Source organism: Camelus ferus, chromosome 6, assembly GCF_009834535.1.
Source record: "Camelus ferus isolate YT-003-E chromosome 6, BCGSAC_Cfer_1.0, whole genome shotgun sequence".
Taxonomy (NCBI): domain Eukaryota; kingdom Metazoa; phylum Chordata; class Mammalia; order Artiodactyla; family Camelidae; genus Camelus; species Camelus ferus.
Window position 1 is genome coordinate 43884594 of NC_045701.1, and position 20417 is coordinate 43905010.

A 20417-nucleotide genomic window follows, 5' to 3' on the forward strand; every position below is an offset into this window, starting at 1 on the left:
GCTCCAGGTGCTGTAACTATTTGGAAACTGACAAAGTGAACTCTACAATGTTGTTTCTTAAACGGGTATCTGCCTGGATTAAACATCTAATGCACAAAATGAAGTGTGCTTGGAACTTCTCCCTGGTTCTACACCAAAGTACATGCTGCTTTTGTGCAGAAGTATTATTTTCACACAGAGAAAACAAGAAATAATGCTTTCTTTTCCTTCTGTGTTAACTCCTGTGTCATTTTTATTATACCTGCATTGCATACCTCCAATGCATTCAAGGCAGAGAAGTGGTATGTTTAAGGCACCACAAACGGTAGGAAATCTTGGGAGCTGCAAAGTCCAGGCAAACAATTCTGGCCAAGGAGAGGTTCAGTCATATAGTCCCTGATGCTAAAAAGCAGGATAGACCCAAATAGATTCTGTTCCTTCAAATAAAGATCACAGAGGCTACACAAGAAAGAAATCTTAGTGTGGAGGAAGATACAGCTCAAGTGGTAGAGTACATGCCTAGCATGCACAGGGTCCTGGATTCAATCTCCATTACCTCCTCTAAAAATAAATGAATAAATAAACCTAATTACCTCCCTTCCCTCCTCAAAAAAGAAACAAACAACAAAAAAAGAGGTCTTATGTATACACAATATGGAAATGATGTAAGTATCAGACTGGTTATACTTGTTCAGCTTGGGAGTAAAATTTCTCATGGCATCTTTTCATTCTAAAGCATAATAATGTAATATAAGATACAAACCTATTTTCAATTGAAAGCTTTAACCATCCATTTTCCTATGATGCTGGATTAAAGGACCAAAATAAATATATTCTTTAAACTTTGACAGGTATAGGAAATGGGCTTGTGAGATGCCTTCACTCCTGGGGGACATCTTGTAAGCACTTAAAAGGGATTAAGAATATCATTGTTACCTAGGTACCCTCAGAAGAGTTGAATGGAACCAAATCCCCCCTAGAGAACTCATAGATCTTCACCATCTTGATGAATCCACCTTGGTCCTTCAGAGTTTTAACATCTTACCTGATTTTGACATCCTGAAAATGCTGAAATGTCACAGCTCCATTGAGCATGGCTACTGTTACCATTCCCTTGCCTTCTGATATTCCAGGTTACTAGAGTAAATCTGCGGTCCACCTGGGCAAGAAAGGTCATTAAAGAACAGAAAAAGGAAGAAAATGAGTGGTTTTCCCTGTCAAATTTGAAAAAGTGGCATTTTATAACTTGGCCCTTTATTCCCTCAAATTAATGTTCTTTTGAATAGCAAAAAGAATACTATTTCACGCACTTTCTTTTATGTGGCAAATGAAAGCCAATTAATGTCTGTAATTTAAAATAGATGAAAGTCAAGGACATGAAACAAAATTAGGCTCAATAGCTATTATTGCTTTGATCACTCTTACTTGCTAATCTTTGTTCTTCATTTTGATAGAAAGGAAAGGACTTTGGATATTTCCCCAGAGATGCAGTCCAGATTGAAGAGGTGTTCATATCCGAGGAAGTTCAAATATCAACTAAAGTGAGTAAACTCATTTCGGTTATTAATTGAATTAAAAATGTCTTGGCTGGAACAGTTTTCTGTAGTGAAAGTGCCCATTGGTCATGCATCTTGTATAGTGGGTCCATAATAGAACTTGTGACTGAGAACTCACTCTAAGAATAGTTTGAGATATGAGTAAAGTTAGGTAAGACTAAGGTGATGACAAAGATTTTGCTTTCCGGAAAATTAACAGACAGGTTAAAAACATGGATTCTGGAGGTGGACTGAGTTCAAAGCCCGGCTCAGCCACTCAGTAGCTATGTGGCCTGGTGTGCTTTAGTTTTCTCTTCTGTAAAATGAAGATGATGATTCTAACGTAGTGCCACCTCATAAATTTATTGAAGAAAAATGAGCCTGTGTAGAGCACATAGAACAGCACTCAGTAAGTGCTACATAAGTGTCAGATATTATTACTGTTGTTATTGTCCTACTGGGACAGAGCCTATTATTTCCCATCACACTTTCTAGGTCTCATATCTCATATCTAGGTCTCTTTCACTGTTGGAGTTTTAAATGGGCTTCATAATGTTGGGCTTAAGAGTGAGAAAGGGCATCAGAAGGTGGCTTTTCAATATGTGAATTTGATGAGCCTGTTTAATTCAGATTCCACGTTAAGCCAATTTCCCTTAAGTGAGGTCAGTGTGAAGGGAGTCTGCCTAGTTCAGTAAACTATCATCTGGCTCTCTACCAACACAAAGTCTGGGATTAACTGTTCACTGGTCCTGTCAGTTCCGTCTTCTCTTCATTTCCACTCTTCCCAGAGCTTGCATTCAAGGCCTCACTATCTCTTGAGTAGAACCGTACAGCAGGCTTCTTACTGGTCTTCTTACCTCTACTTTTGCCTTTTTCCAATTCATTCTCCAAACGACAATGGTTCTTGTAGATACAAAAATGAACATAAAAATAAGCAGATCATGTCATACGTTTGGTTTAAAGCCTTTAAATGGCTTTTTGTTGAACTTGGATTCAAGCCCTGACTCCTTATCCCGGCCCTACATGATCTCTTCCTGCCCCGCTGCTGACACTGTCTTCACCACTCTCCCCTCACTCACGGTGCTCCTGGCCACACTGGCCTATTGACTGTTCTTAGAACATGCCAAGCTCTCTCCCAGCCCAGAAACCCAAATAGGCTGTCCCTCTGGAATGCCTCCCCTAAATTCTTCACTTGGCTAGTTCCTTCTTACCTTACTGGTCACAGCTTAAACGTGAGTGCCTCAGAGAGGTCTTGCATGATGATTCTAAAGGAATTACTGCTTTTTAATCCCAGCTTCCTGTTCATTTCCTGCAGAGCACTTATCACAATTTATAATTATTTTTTCCTGTTGTTTACTGTAGAATGCCAGCACCTGGCACAGTGCAGGGCACACAGTAGTCATATGGAAGGCCCGAAGTCTTAGGTCAAATTCCCTGGAAAACAGCCTTTGAGCTGGACCTTTGCATCCAAGAAGTTTACTGGAGAGTACTCTTGGGAATGGCACCTGTGACAGAACAAAAGAAAAAGCAGGATTGGGCAGACAGAGAAGTTGAACCGTGATGTAGTTGCAACAAAAGTTTCAGGTGATTCCATAAGGGTATTTGAAGCTGGGATCGCCTTTCAGAGTTGGCCTGAATAGAGGCAAGGGGTTAGGGCTTTTTATCCTTGCATTACTGGCTCATCTGGGGTAGTGTGACCTTGGGTTAGGTTAGGCTAGTATTTACTAGAGATGGTTACTATTTTAAGTATTTGATTCATTTAGTCCTCACAACACCCCTATAAGATAAGATAGGCACCGTCATTATGCTCATTTTACAGATGAGGAGACGGAGAAATAGAAAAGTCATCTAATTCACCCAAGGTCACAGAGCAAGTAAATGTCAGGATCAAGATTTGAATCCAGGGAGCTTGGCTCCAGAGTTTGTTATTAATCACCTACTCTGTCGCAGTGCCGAAAACATAGTATAAAGTTGCAATTCTGAAGTTTCTTTTTAAAAATTCTGAGCTTTATTCTCATTTCATATTGGTGCTATCCAAAGAGCAGTGTGTATCACTGTTTCACACCCTCAGATGAAAAAAAAAATGCTCCACCATTTTTCTTCTTGATGATTTGGTTGTTCTGTGAGATGAGCAAGGGGATCCCTATCTCCACTGGCTACATGCAATTTCTCAATAAAAGAAGTCTAAGTGTTTCAGTGCAGCTTGTGACCAGGCCTTCATGCATTAGAGTCTCTGGTTTGTCTGAGTTGTGACCATGTGCCGTGAAATTCCACACCCTGAAACCACTGCACAGCTGCATGTGTCCATTCAGGTACCCTTACAAGGAGCAAGATTGTGTGGACATGTACATCTTTTCATTAAAGTTTATTTGCAGAATATACACAAAGCCTTGGTTGTCTCTGCTTCTCAAACTGTTCAATAACATTAATGCCAACAAGCCAGTTATGATACAAGTGTTTGAGATTAGGAGATATATGATTTTAGCTTTTGCTCTGTTGTTGAGCTAGTTGTGTGGTCTTGGGCAAATCATACTCATCCATCTTATTAAAAATTTTTTTTTAATTCTTATTTTTTATTGAAGTATAGTCAACTTACAATGTTAGTTTCAGGTGTACAGCAAAGCCATTCAGTGTGTGTGTGTGTATGTATGTATATATATGTATATATATATTCAGATTCTTTTCCATTACAGCTCATTACAAGAAACTGAATATAGTTCCCTGTGCTATACAGTAGGTCCTTATTGTTTATCTATTCATACTCATCTATTTAAAATGATTTAGGGAGAAACAAGGAATTTTGGTATATTAATGTCAATCATAATTTTTTTCTTTCAGGAATCTGACTTTCTCTGTCTTCTTGGAGTAAGCTTCGTATTTGAAGATGAAGATAGTGAATTAAACAGTGATAACAGTGAAAATATATACCCATATGGAGAAGATAAAGATACCAAATCTAATGTATATGAAAATGATTTTCAGACAGAACCTGGCTTTTATTCAACTCTTGAAAGTATTTTGTTTGAAGATCAATTTCCAGCATCAGAGGCTCCTGAAGATGTCAGAAGTACTAGTGAATCAAAAGACTGGGAAGCAGTAAAAGCTGGAAGTACGGAACAGTATCCTAGTCCAGAAGTGGATCATGTCCCACCATCCTCAGCTGTGCCTGAAGTGAGAGGATGGTTTGGATTTGGAAAGGATCAAGCTGATGGAAGGACTTCTGAATCAGTTACTGAACCTCTACAAGAAAGCTCATTTCAAAGTAGAAAAATAGCAGTGGAAGAGAACAACTCAGAAGAATTAAACAATGGTGAGTCCCAAACAGAACATAAGCAAGAATCTGAATCAGAATCCGATTCAGTGCCAGAGCAGCAGTCTGAGCTAATGAGTGAGTCAGAGCACATTCTCAATCCTCAAGACACTGGTTGGTTTGGTGGTGGATTTACAAGTTATTTTGGTTTTGGAGGTGAGGATACAGGGCATGAATTATTGTCCGAAGAAAGCAACCCACCATTACAAGATGTTCCTAATTCCATATCCTCTGAGGAAGAACCCACAGTTCCATGTACAGAAGTGGCAACAGAAAAAGAAGACACAATCACTAATGATAGCTCAATTCTCAAGCCAAGTTGGTTTGACTTTGGTTTTGGTATGTTAGGTTTTGCATATGCTAATAAAGATAAAATTACATCAGATGATGAAAAAAATGAAGAAGGAGGTGGGGGAGATAAAGGTGGACATCCTCCAACAAGTGAATTTGACCCTGAAATAAAAATGATAAAAATTATGGAAACTGAAGATCAAATAGTCAAGGAAAGAGTCTTAGAGAAAACAAATGATTTGGATACTTTACCATATTTTAAAAAGTTCTTGTATAATTTTGACAACCCCTGGAACTTCCAGAACATTCCAAAGAAAACAGAATTGCCATTTCCCAAGCAGACATTGGATGAAAATAATGTAGGTGAAAATGATGAAACAGAAGAATTTTCACTTGAAAATTACCCCACAGATAATATGGAAGATACGATGTTGAAAAGCAGATACAGTCAGTCAGGTTAGTATAAAAATATCTGTAATTTATTTCTAAAACATAATTTATTTTTCAAAGTATGTATCACATGAAGAAGTCCAAGAATCCATATTTCTCAAAATACTCAATAATCAACAGCAACCTTATTAACCACCCTTTTTTCAATTTCTAGTTTACTCCAGGACAGATCTTAATATTATAAAATAAAATCTCAAGGGAAAAAATAACTGGATATATATGGATATTTCAAGGAAATCTCAAGTTATTTTACAATAAATTTTTATCAAATACTATATGTAAACAGGTCAAAAAATATAAATAGTGCTAAGGCTTTTTTTTTTTTAAGCAAAAGCAATTTCTGTTCACTCTGTCCATCTCTACTCACACCTCTGTCCCAGGGATAATAATTTCTCTTATTTTTTTAAGCAAATTCCTTTTAGTATTTACATTTGTTTTCTAAGTAAAATATTTATATTGTTCTGCTTTGATTAACCTTTTTAAAATAATGTCCATTGACTTTCTTTTCTGGTAGGTGAGGGCTTGTGCTTCTTTACCCTCACTTTTTAGCTCATTTACAAAAAAAACCTTCCCAATACAGCTATATTTGAATGGTGTTCCTAGAAACCTAAGCAAAGGAAGACTTCAGTAATTCAAAATAGTCTTGATTCCTAAATGATACTTTATTCTAGGTCTGTATCTCCTCCCTGCCCCTCCCCTAGAAGAACCAGGGTTTACTTTAAGTGTATGAGATGATAAGGAAACTCAAGCAAAAATAATGTAAAAAGTTTTCAACTTTCTCCCTCAAATTTCTCAGTTCTGGGGGCTCAGCAGAGGGCAGCAGAAGAGAGCAGAGTATCAGAGGACACTTCTAGATCTAGATATCCAGGTATCTAGCTCTCCTTTGGCTAAAAGCCTGTGGATTATATTTTAAGTAAAGAATTATATAACATGACTTTTCCATATCTCCATTCTGATGTCTATATGAAGGGCAGATTAGAAACTCAGCAAATATTGGCCAATAATACAGAAATAGTTGAACCCCAGAATGACAGGAAATCTTTCACAAGAAGAGATCAACAATCAGTTGCAAAACTCAAACACATTTCCATTAGAGCTAGTTGATTTTTTGAAGTTTCAGAAGAACTGTATGTCATTTCTTTTCTTTCTTTTTTTTAAATTGAAGTATAGTCAGTTGCAATGTGTCAATTTCTAGTGTACAGCATAATGTTGCAGTCATGCATATACATATATTTGTTTTCACATTCTTTTTCATTAAAGGTTATTATAAGATATTGAATATAGTTCCCTGTGCTATACAGAAGAAATTTGGTTTTTTTAATCTAGTTTTATATATAGTGGTTAACATTTGCCAATCTCAAACTCCCAAATTTAACCCTTCCCAACCCCTTTCCCCAGTAACCATAAGATTGTTTACTATGTCTGTGAGTCTGTTTCTGTTTTGTAGATGAGTTCATTAGTGTCCTGTTTTTCCTTTCCTTTTCTTTTTTTTTTTTTAAGATTCCTATGAGTGATATCATATGGTATTTTTCTTTGTCTTTTCTGGATTACTTCACTTAGAATGATGATCTCTAAGTCCATCCATGTTGCTGCAAATGGCATTATTTTATTCTTTTTTATGGACAAGTAGTATTCCATTATATAAATATACAACTTCTTTATCCAGTAATTTGTCAATGGACATTTAGATTGCTTTCATCATTTCTTAATATTCTACAAAATGTAAGTTTTTTACTTGATCAACATCCTTAACCAGATAATATACTTTAGATTCTAACTCTTTTCTAAATAAGAAAGGTGTAGGTGTGATGATTTTCATCACTGAAAAACCTTAGAGACCTAGACTGTCAAAGTCTAGAGGAAATTATTTTATTCTAAACTTGTTAGATCCTAAAGGAATATTTGTGAAAAAGCATATAAGAATAATTGGAAAGAAGAGAGACTAAAACAAAGCAAAACAGTATCAGGCCCAGAAATATAGAAGATTCAAAATATAGATATATAAAAATATTTTAGAGCCTATTTATAGAAACTCCAGGGCATTCTGAATATCACTTTAGTAGAATTTATCATTTCATATAGTGATGCTGGGAGAATTTCTAAATATGAATAACTTGGTGAATAGTCAAATGAGAACAGGGCATTGAGGCAATTATAACTAGTTTTTGCAATTTGCAGATAGTAACTACTATATGTAAAATAAACACATGTTTCTTCTGTATAGCACAGGGAACTATATTCAATATCTTGTTGTAACCTATAGTGAAAAAGAATATGAAAATGAATATATGTATGTATTTGTATGACTGAAACATTGCTGTGCAGCAGAAATTGATACAACATTGTAAACTGACTATACTTCAATTAAATAAAACTAGTTTTGAGGGATTTTTATAAAAATATTCAGAAATTCCTTTAAGTTTCAAAAAAAGTATGTCTTTACTATATAAACAAAGTGAGTTTTTTAAACATTTCAATATTAATTGAATGAAAAGCAACCTGGAGTCATGCAAAGTTTGTTTTAAAGAAAAAATACTAAAAGGGGGATTCAGATAAGGCTACAGACTCTATTTTCTGGATATTGGAGAAATAGTCAAAACAGCCAATATTTTCAGATAATTTTAATAACCTTTAGAGAATAACAAATGGAAACTTGACTCAATTAGAAGGAGTACATAAGAAAAATGAATCACTGATCTTGAATCAATATTTGTGAAAAGTTGAGATGTGAGATAACCACATATACAAAGAAACTAATATGCTGACATAAGAATTTGCAAAACAGATAAATTAGGGAACAGTTATTTATATCACAATATTAATAATTATTTTATAAGAGGACTCAATTGAGCTTAAATAATGAATTTCCCAAGTACAGTTAAATATGAAAAATTATTCATTATTTTATTTGACATAAAAATTCTGTTTATTAACAGTTTTAAGAAAGTCTTACCTGTATCTAATGTAAATTTTAAAGCTTAACTTTAAGTCATGTGAAATTAATACCTCGAAACTAATTAAATATGAAAATACTATAGGAAGTTTTCATTTTTCTTAACATATATTTATTTTAAATGCAGTTTAAAATAGTATCTTAAAGGAATCACTTTAGCCACATATAAATTTGGTGTAATTAATTGTTGAATAAACCTTTTTTCCTCTAACGCCATTAAACATTAATGTAGATCACTCTTTGAATCTTGTATTTACAACAGTCCTATTGTATTCAGACTCTTGAGTTGATTGCTCATTTTCACTTTAATGTCCCCAGGTGGCATTATTAAACTACAGATATGTGTTTGCTCAGCTGGGACTTTCATCTTTTAAACGATGCTAAACAACTGACAGCATCAAAGCAATGTGTTAAATTCATAACAATGAGTTAGAGATTGAATAATTCACTTAGGACTATTCTTTAATACTGTTTTTCAGGACTGCACTGATACTTTTCTACCTTTGTCTTAAAAAGTAACTGAGAAATAAATCCCACAATTTACTTGAGTACTACACTTCAGGCTAGGACTAGTTAAATTTTTTTTTTAATCCTGTTTAATTCATTCAATCAAGTGATCGGTTTAAACTGTTTGGAAACTGAATTGTCTTAAATTGATGGCTCTTTGACATGGCATGCACTAAATATATGACACAACATTACAAACATGGAAAACTTTATGTCTCTAACATTTTTTTTTTAATTTTGGGGAAGGGTAATCTTATTTAAATGAAAGTTCTCAAGATGTGCATATATATATCTTCATTCTAAATTTGAACTCATGTGTATTTTTGTTTAAAGGTGTAAATCATTTAAATGTTTAATATGTAGCAGTAGAAAAATCAAGAATATTTTATTTAAACCTCTATCAGCTTTGTTTAATTGAAACGCAAAATAAAACTTACATTTTCCCTAAAGTAATGATCATATTATCAGCTGAGTAATATGCATTTTTATCAATAGTGTAGATTTATATAAATTCTGTAAAAAAAAAAGCAATGATGATATTGATAATTTCTTGAGTTTTCTTTCTGAAATTTTTGACACTCTTATCTTACTGAAGCAATATGTGAATTTCATGATATAACCAAGTTAAGGAAACATAAAATCTCTTGTGAAGTTTTGACTTTGTCAGACACATTTATAGCATAGAAATAGAATTCAAAACACAACTTGGTATTGATTTTAACTTGATTTCTCAGCACAGCTTTATGCTGTTATTGTATCTGAAGGAAAAATAAGCATATACCTGTGTATATTCATGGCAGCATGTACTTTACTGACAATTGTATGAGAATATATTATAGTTGTTATTTTTATGTTCTATTTATTTATATAAAATTTTGGGGGGGGTAAGAATTAGGTTTATTTATTTTTTAAGTGGAGGTACTGGGGATTGAACCCAGGGCTTCAAGCATGCTGATCATGTGCTCTACCACTGACCTATACCCTCCCCCTATATTCTAATATCAGTGTTTTCCCTCTACTGAGCTAGCACAAATACAAAATGTTATTTTAATGCTGTCAATCTTTTCTTGATAATTTCTGAAATAAATGGATAATTCCTAAAATAACTTAAATAATGATGTCAAGAAAACGTTTTGGATTTATATTATCGATATTTGTTTTACACAACACACTCTAGTAAACTAGTAAATAATATAATATGCTTTAAAATATAAAACATTTTATCAGTGCTAACTAATAAGGATTGCTCTCAATTATATCTTCCTCCAAAATTTTCACTTGATATAAAGAATGTAGTTGATTTTGGGATTGAAAAGGCTTCTATTCATTCATTGTTTCTTGTAATATACTTAGTAGATGATATATGATGTATGGTATGGTATACAATGATATACTGGACACGGGTTGAAGGGAATAAAAAGATTGAGATTTGAAATTACTAAAGCTCCAAGAGAGTGGGAAAAGTTCAACACCTGACATTTGATTGGTACCTTATCATTTTCAAATTTGTTTCAAATATCTTAAGAATATGGGTACCTTTCTGTGCAAACGACTAATATAGTTTCTTTAGTAGCGGGCAATTCTTCCACCTTTGGAGTAACCTCATTAAAAGACTAAGTGATAATGGCTTTTATGTTTAATAGTACATATTAGCAAATATGTGTTGTTAGATATGCATGATCCAGTGGATTAGATTTGAGAACTTGGAAATTAATTGCTGTTAAATTCTAATATTGCCTTTCTTTATCCAACTAGCTCAGTTTGTCCTATTTTACTAAACAGAATTAACTATCAAGTTGGATGTAGAAACTAAATAATTTTGTTCATCCTGACTCTCTGGTTCTCTAACAAATAGAGCAAGAAAAATCTAGCTCACCAGTTTTCTTGAGTGTCAGGAATATATATTTCTTGCAAGCATTTAAATATTACACCTTCTTGGATAATAACTGTATCTTAGAACAGTGAAATCCTGTGGGGATCTATTTACTGTCTGAATTCATAGTCATAAGCTTTTACATGGTGTAACAGGGTTGTTAGTAATAGTTATGTTTTTTAAAAAATATTTTTAGGCAGTGTAGAGAATAGAGTAGTATACAGTTTAAAAAATTCTTCAAAGGTCAAAGAATAAGGGAAAGGCTATGTGTAGGTTGAATAATGGCCCTTCAGTCTCCAGACACTGTGAATTTGTTACTTTACACGGCAAAAAGGTCCTCGCAGATGTGATTAAATTAAGCATCCTGAGCTGGAGAGATTATCCTAATGGGCCCAAGTATAATCACAAGGTTTCTTACAGAAGGAAGGCAGGAGGGTCAGAGTAAGAGAGAGAGGTTAGAAGATGATGCACTTGCTGGCTTTGAGCATGAAAGATGGGGCCATGAGCCAAGGGATGCAGGTGGCCTTCAGAAGGTAGAAAAGGCAAGGAAATGAATTCTCTAGCGCCTGCAAAAGGAACACAGCCCTGCCAACTCCTTGGTTTTAGGGTTTCTGATTTCCAGGATTCTAAGAGCATATACTTGTAGTGTTTAAGCTGCTACATGTGTAGTAATTTATTATGTCAGCAGTAGGAACTAACACAGGCTACAAATTTATGTTTTAATGAATTCTTTCCATAATGAAGTAGTACAAGGACCACAAAGGTTCAAAGAATGACCTTCCTAGAAAACAAATAGGAAGCCCACAACAAAGCAAGTGTCAAAAAATCCCCAAACATTTCTCTTTATTTATTTGCAGATAAGGTCTCTAATACAGAGTTACCTATGAAAATTCCTGAAGAAGTACATTTCAAAACTCTGTCTTCTAAAAGTAATGATGAAAAATCGGAAACACCACTAGATGCTGAAAGGCCTGCTCAGGTAGAAATAGACACACCTGTGGAAAACTCCCTGCCAAACAGCCAGATCTTTTCAATTGATTATTCTTTGTCTTCTCAAAATTACATTGTTCAAAAAGGTAAGAAACAGGTTATATGTTCTCTAATGCAGCCATTTAGGAAGAAATTAGATTCAAAAGTTACATCATATCAAATGTTAACGTATTTTTATTTACGAACCGACAGAAGATGCTTCTGAGTGTCAGATTTTGAAATATTTATTTCAAATTGATGTTTATGATTTCCTGAATTCTGCGTTTTCACCAATTGTAATTCTTACAGAAAGGGTAAGTTGACCTTTAAAATTTTTTTTCAATGATTTTACCTACTTTATTAATATAGGAGCAACTGAAAATTATATTTGAGTGAATCCTCCCTATTTAAATGTTAAATAACTTTTATCTTTATGTAAAATCTTACATATAAGCTTTCTCCTTACATGAATGATTTGTTGCATAGATATTATTAACAATTTTTAAAAAAATTTTTCCTTAAGCTTTGTTGATCTTGAGCATTGTTTTTTTTTTTTTTCTTCCTTTTTTTCAAATCAGGGAAAATTAAACTAACAGTTAACTCAGAAATAAAAATTAATCTTAACTTATTAGTATTTGAATGAGAGCTGTGACCCCAAAATGGTGTAATAGGAGAATCCTGCAAAAGCAACTAGTATCTCAAAATTTAATCAAGTCATAACAAATTCCAAAATCTATCTACTTTTTCATTTATTGTAAATCCTATTAAATTCTAACTCATTTATTGTAAGTACTGTAGTACTCGACACATAGGAGGCCTTTTTACAAATGTTTGTTCCTTTTCTCATCTATTGCTATTATGTAAATAATTGAGGAAGTACTTTAGTTCTTATTTACATTTTAAGATGAAATTTAACACTGGTTCCCTTCAAGGAACTCACTCTAGTTGGAGGACACAGGTAAGAAAAGCAGTAATTGTAGTACGGTGCTGGAATAGCCACAGGATGCAATGAATATACAGGAGGAGCTGTCTAGTAGACTGATTGGAAGTGGTAGGTAGAGAGAGTGGAGAGCCTGGGAAAAATGTCCCAGGGGAGACCTTATTTGAGTGATCTTGAAGGAAGAGTAGGAGTTAGCCAGGCAAGAAAGGATGAACATTCCAGGTTGAGGGGAGAGCATTTTTAAGAGTACAGAAGTGGGAGAGATCCTGGTATTTTTGGAGAATCTATAAGCAATTCAGTCTGATTGAATATAGGGGGAGACTGAAGTTGTATACTGGGATTAAATAAAAAACAGCTTTGCATGTTATGATAGGAAATTCAACTCTATCTTTTTTTTTTTTAAATTTTTTATTGATTTATAATCATTTTACAATGTTGTGTCAAATTCCAGTGTTCAGCACAATTTTTCAGTCATTCATGGACATATACACACTCATTGTCACATTTTTTTCTCTGTGAGTTATCATAACATTTTGTGTATATTTCCCTGTGCTCAACTCTATCTTTTAAATGATGGGGGCACTACTGAAGAATTTTAAGTAGGGAGTAAAATGAAGTTTCATTTATAAAGTCTATCTGTCAACATTGTCAAATAAGAATTGAATGGGTGAAGATCAGAGGCAGGGAGCCAAATCAAGAAGGTATTGCTTTAGTTCAGGAAATAAATAGTAGAGGTCTAAACCAGGCTTTATAAACTCAAATGGGATGACTGTAGCATAGGTAAAAGTGGGAACTGTAACCAGCTGGAGAGTATATGCTTTCTCCAAAGGATGTAGGTAGCTACTACTTATGTTCAGCCTGATTTTTGCCATATCTTTTGATATTTTAAGAAAAGTTAGAAATCTAGATATTTTGGGTGTGAATGTCCCGATTGTTAATGCTGGCAAATATTCAGATTTAAAAAAAATACCATGCAGTTTAGACAAAACATTCTGTGGGTTGGGTTTGGCCAACATTTTTAAACTTTAACCTAATATCTGATAGTGGTTGTTAAAATGATTGGAAGGACAATCTAGATAGATCTTTTGTAGATAAAATTCATTAGATTTAATGTAGTAAGGAGAAGAATTAATTCTACTTTTTAGTAGGTCCTACTGACATATCCCTCCTCTCTCATTCCCCTCCCCTAGAAATTATACCAGTGAAGTTACTAAATTAAAAAATGAATTACTAGTTAGTACACCATAGTCACCTCTCATATAAAGTGCTTATTTAATAAAGGCTATGCTAAGTATGCTTACTTTTGTGGACTCAATAAAAATAGCCAAATAGAGTTTAATTGAACCATTTCGGCTGAAATCCTTTAGACATGAAAATATTAAATTTAAATTTATGTCAATTATCTTGTGACCTTGAAAAGTCACTTAATCTCTGAGGGAGCTTCAGGTTTAAAACTCTAACATCAGTAGCTGAGACTAGATGACAGGCTACTGGTCAAAACTGGCTTGGGCATTGTTTAAAAAATTATGAACCAGCCAGTTGCTAACATTTAAAAGGTGAGTTCATATAAAAAATATGGATTTCTGGGTTCTCTTGAAAAAGTGGAAGGTTGTAATACGTAGTCTCCCATTTTTCTATGACAACAAGAAATTCAAGCCGGATAGTCCCTGCATTGAATAGACATGCATTTTTCATTTCTCTACACTTATTTATACTGTTTGGCCTCTATAGGCTTAAGTTCATAATGTTAAGACTAAATGCTCTGAAGAGTTTCTGCAGATCAGGAATTCTAACAGTCTTAGTGTGTTTATTAAGCACCCATAATATAGTTTTGAATAGCTGTAGTAAATAGACAATTTAAGCAATTTTTCCAGCTAAATTTAGGTGAAAGGGTTTCCTTTTCTTCTTACCTAAATGTTTCAAGTAATGGTTTCTATTCGCTGGTAATTTCAGTTAGATACTTCCTGTATCTGTATGTATTTTCTAACATACTCTCACTGAAGGGTTTAAGTAATGGGAATCAATACCACTTTTTATCTACTATCTTTTGTAATTGAGGAGGCTCTTTAAGTTATAACATTTATATACATATTTTTCCCTTTTCAGTTTTGTTAGGTAGAATTATTACAGTTTGACTGCACATACACATTATATATATATTTATATATAACATTTATATATTCTTAACTAGAATGCTTCATTTATCTGTGGAATAAACAATGGAAATTATCCAGCTGTTGTTCAACAGGTAGCTCCTGATGTTATATGTTCTGAGAACACTCTTACATCATTAGTACAGAAAATGAAGATGAGGCTCAGCATGTTTAACCTCCTTTCAAAGACTAGATCTTATAGCCTGTGACAGTGCCTGTTTAATTAAACGGAGTAACCGGTATTTACAGTTTAGCAACAGGGCCCTTCATGGGGGAAATCAGCTTCTAGGTTGTGGCCAAGGTTTACTGGTTAGCATGTTTCTAATGCTCTTGTTTGCTTTCTTTCTTTCTTTTTTTTTTTTTTTTAACATTTTTTATTGATTTATAATCATTTTACAATGTTGTGTCAAATTCCAGTGTTCAGCACAATTTTTCAGTTATTCATGGTTGTTTGCTTTCTGATAGCTGTCGCAACACCAAGGGCATTTGTTCTCCATTTCCTTTAAAGCAGGCCTATATAAGACAACAAAATCTCATGTCTACTTCAGAACAAACCTTGACTATCTTTTTCATGGTAAAAATCATGTACTCTATATGAATATACTGTAGCATAAAACATTCAATGTTATTTTATCAGTTACCAAATTCAGGATTTCTCTTTTCAATTGTCGATTTTGAGAGGGTAGAACTATGCGTAATATTTAAGTAAAAATTTCACCAGGACTTATGTCCATGAAATTGGATTATGGGTTGGTAGTCACAACTCCACCTAAAGCACCCCTTTACCAAACAAGTGTCAGAACAGGATCACTGTCAGTGTGGAAACAGAAGAGTGAGTGCAGGATGTATTAGAATGTGAAATCTTTCGCAAGGATATGATGTCCTTAGTAGAACTTTATTTACATATTATGATATTTTAACATGAACTTTTTAAAAAAAATGGAATTGAAAGATCTAGAGGAAGAGGTAAGCTTCTATATGACTATTAAGTGTGCAGCAAAGAAATTAGGTTTAAATCTGGTGTTGTCTGCTTTACTGTTTTTGCCATGGGGGAAATTTTTGGATTTTTCTTTAAAATTTCACTTATTCTTTTGTCCCTGTCTATTTTTAAAAAAATTTGGAATGGTAATTATTGAAAAATCAGAAAAAGGCACAGACTGCCTTAGGGAGGGCAAAGGGATTTTTCCAAAAAGTGTTTTAGGTTGTAAGTCCTGAAAGCTGATAACGATTCTAGAGTTCCCATGAAAACGTTCAGACTTATTAAAGAATTTTCATTCAGTGTTACAAGGATCTAATTGAGGCACATATTGCTCTAAGATTCTTTGAAATTCTAAAGTTTTGGTTTTGCTTCTGTTTTGACTTTAGTAAGCTATTTACATAGTTTAATTTCAATACACACTGTCCAACACATTTGAAGGTTGTGTGAGATCTTAAAAATGGATAATTGTTAAGCAATTTCTGCTCTTTGATACTGATGGTTCCGGAAACTTTTTAGGCTGATGTGGCAAAAGAGAGAGAGAACCCGTTGAGTTTCGAGAAACTAGGTTGCATTTTGGTGCTGAAAATCATTTGTTGTGAACTTGGGCCATTTTTGGATTTTTTTTCTGGCACAATAGTTCTGTGGCTGCTAGAGCTTAATATTAGGGAAGTTTCCCAAGGATCTAAGATTTTGTTCAACTGTTGAGTTCTTTTGGGTGATTTGTTTAGGAAAGAGTATCTGTTCCTTTTTGAGTTGCTTCACTGAGGACTTCAGTTAGAAGGCTGATTTGGTGAGAACGATTATTATGGGGGCAGGGAAGACTTAGAGATGGGTTATACTTTACACCTGTGTCAGTTAAAACCCATTCCCAAAACAGATCCAGCCCTGGGTACTTTATTCAACAGATCTAAATATAGGGTCCTAAATTTAGAGGGCAAGGTGCTACTTTTAGCTACACTTCTCAGAGAAAAGCACGCGCCCAGCTTCGTTTCAGCGTCTGGGTTAACTAGGAGCTCATCGCGTTTAAGACAGTTTTGCTGAGCAAGTGCCCAGGTAACTCAGGTAAAAGTGAGTATATCCCTCGAGCCCTCCGCTGGGCAGAGGAGGCCCCATCGGTATTCTCTTGCGTGGGAGAGGTTAAACTTTGCCCAGACCGCAGCTAAGCCAAGACGCCTTCCTGTCCAAAGTCCAAAGTCCGGACACGGTTGGCAGGACGCAGAGGCGCGGGGCCCTACTGGCCATTCTCTGACTGGAATGGAGGCGGTCGCCGGTTTCCCTGGGCCGGCCGGTTCCCCCGGGGTACGACGCCGTCCGGGCTTCTGCAGAGGGCCGCAAGAGCAAAGAGCTGGGGGTTGGGGCTGGGCCAGGCGCCGGTCCCAGGGCAGAGGGGGCGCGTCGCGCTCACTCCGCGGGGCTTCGCCGAGGGGCCTCGGCCGAGGGGCCTCCAGGAGAAGCCTCGCCGCCGCCACCTGAGGTGTGGATTCATGGGCCATAGCTCTGGTCTTTGGGGCGGTGCGGCCCACTCCGCAGCGCAGAGCCCGAGGTCGAAGTCCCACACTCAGCCTCGAGCCCCTCGGTTTCCAAGGGTGGGTAGCTTCGCCAGGTAGAGCGTCGGCCCCTTTAAGAGATAACGACCAGGACACGTCTACCAACCTCGCGCGAAGAAGGAGGGGAAATTTACGCGGCCCCGCGACCCCGCCCCCTGCCGCGGTTTGGCCGAAACCAAACTGAGGGGTAGGCCGGCGAGGAGAGTGCAGGTCGCAGGCTTGTGCTGGAGGGCGTGGACCTTCGAGTCTCGGGACGGAAAGCATAACATGGGGGCTGAAGCTCCCCTGGTGGGCAGCGTGGACACTTGAGGCCTGTCGGCGCCGCTCACCTTCAGCATCCCCCCGCAGCCGGCTCCGCAGTGGTCTGCTCCGGTTGCCGGGTGCGGGTTTGGGTTCCGGACCGAAGGCTGCGCGTTCTTTGCCGCTTGTTGTGGCTGGGCCAGGCCCTGGTTACGGCCGCCACGGCCAAGGCAGCCTTATCGCCATGGAGGGGCCCAGGACTGCCCCTCAGCCGTACTTGGGGCTGGTCCTGGAAAAGCTTCGCCGGGTGAGTCAGGGCGCGATCAGGGTTACTTGGCCCAGAGGTCGCGGGAGCCTAGGGAAGGAAGCAGCAGAGTTTGGGTTTGGGGTCTGAGCGGCAGGGGTCGGAGGTCCTGAAGTAGGTTCTCACTTGCCGCCGGGCTCCAGGCAGTAGCTAGGTTCGTAGGATGCTTGGGCGTTTATTTGTGTGTGCGGTGGAAGGGGACATGGAGATGAGGAAGGTGAAGAGTGGATTTGCTTAGCGGGGCTTGACAAAGGTGTGTTTCCCGGTTCCTAAAATGAATTAGTTTTTCCTTCATGTTATTTATTTTGAACAGAGGTCAATGACACGTGGTTTCTCTGGCTGTGAGAAACTTGAGGACTGATCCTCTGAAATGATTTCCTTTTCGTGCTGAAACTTCTCCTTGCTTGAATGGACAACTAAACCTAGTCAAGGAGTCAGACTTCTGATTCTGTATTTTCTTTTAATAAAGAATGCTCTTTTGAGATGCTTTACCATAAGTGAGATTGTTTTTCGCTTTTTTTCCTGTGTCTTCTTAATGTAAAAGGTTGTGTTAATGTAAAATCTGGTGATATTAAACTCCCAGTGTTCACAATTTTCCTCTTCTTTTTTTTTTTTTTTAGGTTCACTTTGTAATCAGGTTGCAGGGATTTTTCTGTTTACACCTGTCTTTATAGACATGCTTAGGCATATTTATGTCACCGTGTTTTAAAAAACTATTTAGATTAAAAATTTCAAAAGCCCCTTTAGATATTGGGGCAGTTATGATGATTGGTTTCTTTTTACGTAAATTAAAAAGTTCTGTTGCCATGGCGTTTATTCAACCGTAGTGTGCCTACTGATTTTACATATGTATACATATAAATACGGATGACAGGTCCATGGAGATTCTAAACGGACTAAGATATGGTCTGGGCCACTGGTGTCATACTGTCTGTTAAGGGAGAGAAGACAAAAACAGTACAAAGTAAAAACTGATGCATCCATACAAAATGCTGGGGGAATAGAGGGGTAAGAGAGATTACATTTTCTTAAGTGTTTATGAAAGCCTTTTCAGGCTGAGCGAATAGTTTAAGCAGAGTAGGCATGAAACAATATGCTGTGTACAGTAAAGTAGGAGCTGTATTATTAGAGTGTAAAGTGGGCTCAGAGAGTAAGGCTTTTGGTTTAACTATATCTTCCTGATAGTAGTATGTAGGTTAGATGTAAGGACAACAAAAGTAGAAACAGGGTATATGGGAGAGATGACAATGTTGTCAAGTAGAGCTAGAGAAGAGGGTACTGAATGGGAAATATTTAGGAGCTAAGAGCTAAATGGGTAGGAATTTATTGATGGGATGCAAAAGATAAGAGAGAAAAAAGAAATCTAGAATGACTCCTAGGTTTCTGGTTATGGCAACTTACTCATTTGAAGAGTTAGGATTTATAAGAAGAGAAGGATATTGTGGGATGAGGTAATTTCAGATTGCACACATTTCCCTTTCATTAAAAACAACAATAATCAAAACTTAGTTTTTATAGGACCATCAATGGAGAGAGACATGGAGAAGGGTAGCCAGATTTTGTAGAACTTTTTTTCTAATCCATGAACAGTATCTTCACCTGGATTTTTTTTTTTTTTTTTTGTGTGTGTGTGTGTGTGCTAAATATGCTATGCTCACAATACTGGCCTGGGACCTAGGATGGCACAACACTGCTCTGCTTTTTGATTTTTTTTTTTTTTTTTTAGTTACATTATTTTTTGAGATATAATCACATAACATAAAATGTATTCTTTTGTACTATCAAATTTAGTGATTTTTTTTGGTATGTTCACTGTGTTGTGTAAACCATCACCACAACTTGCAAATACTTTTATCACCCTAAAAAGAAACCCTGTGCTTATTAGTAGTCAGTCCCATTTCTCCCCTCACTCCATCCCTTTGCCACCACCAGTCTACTCTGTCTCTATGAGTTTGTCTTTTTGACATTTCATGTAAATGGAATTGCTCAATATGTGGCCTTTTGTGTATGGCTTCTTTTACTTAACACGCTTTTGAGATTCACCCATGTTGTAGCATATGAGAGGACTTCATTAATTTTTATGGCTGAAAAATATTTTCGTTGTCTAGATATACCACATTTTGAGTATTCATTCATAATTTAATGGATTTTTGGGTTATTTGCACTTTTTGACTATTATGAATAACGCTGCTGTGGACATTCATGTACCAGTATTTTTAATGAATATATATTGGATTTATATCTAGGGGTGGAATTACTGGATCATGTTTACTGTGTGTTTAACATTTTGAGGAACTGCCAAGTTGTTTTCCACAGATGGTGCACTATTTTACATCCCCACCAGCAGTTTATGAGGGTCTAATTTCCCACATCCTCTCCAACACTTT

General features: G+C 36.1%; 1 protein-coding gene across 13 annotated transcripts in view; it reads left to right on the forward strand.

Annotated features, from left to right (window-relative positions):
* Positions 1-20417, forward strand: part of MIA2 (MIA SH3 domain ER export factor 2) — an 81488-nt gene that overhangs the window by 3188 nt on the left and 57883 nt on the right. For 5 of the 13 annotated variants that reach the window (XR_004320644.1, XM_032481934.1, XM_032481933.1 and 2 more), the window contains 4 exons: positions 1434-1520; positions 4353-5571; positions 11756-11974; positions 12081-12181. Coding sequence is in view for 11 of the 13 variants with exons in the window: in XM_032481934.1 (XP_032337825.1) it covers positions 1434-1520; positions 4353-5571; positions 11756-11974; positions 12081-12181 (1626 nt within the window). In the remaining 2 variants the exon portion in view is untranslated. Of the gene's footprint in view, positions 1-1433; positions 1521-4352; positions 5572-11755; positions 11975-12080; positions 12182-15774; positions 15927-17112; positions 17239-17309; positions 17414-17656; positions 18034-20417 lie in introns of those variants that run through there. The other 8 variants (XM_032481935.1, XM_032481937.1, XM_014561966.2 and 5 more) reach the window with 6 other exon arrangements.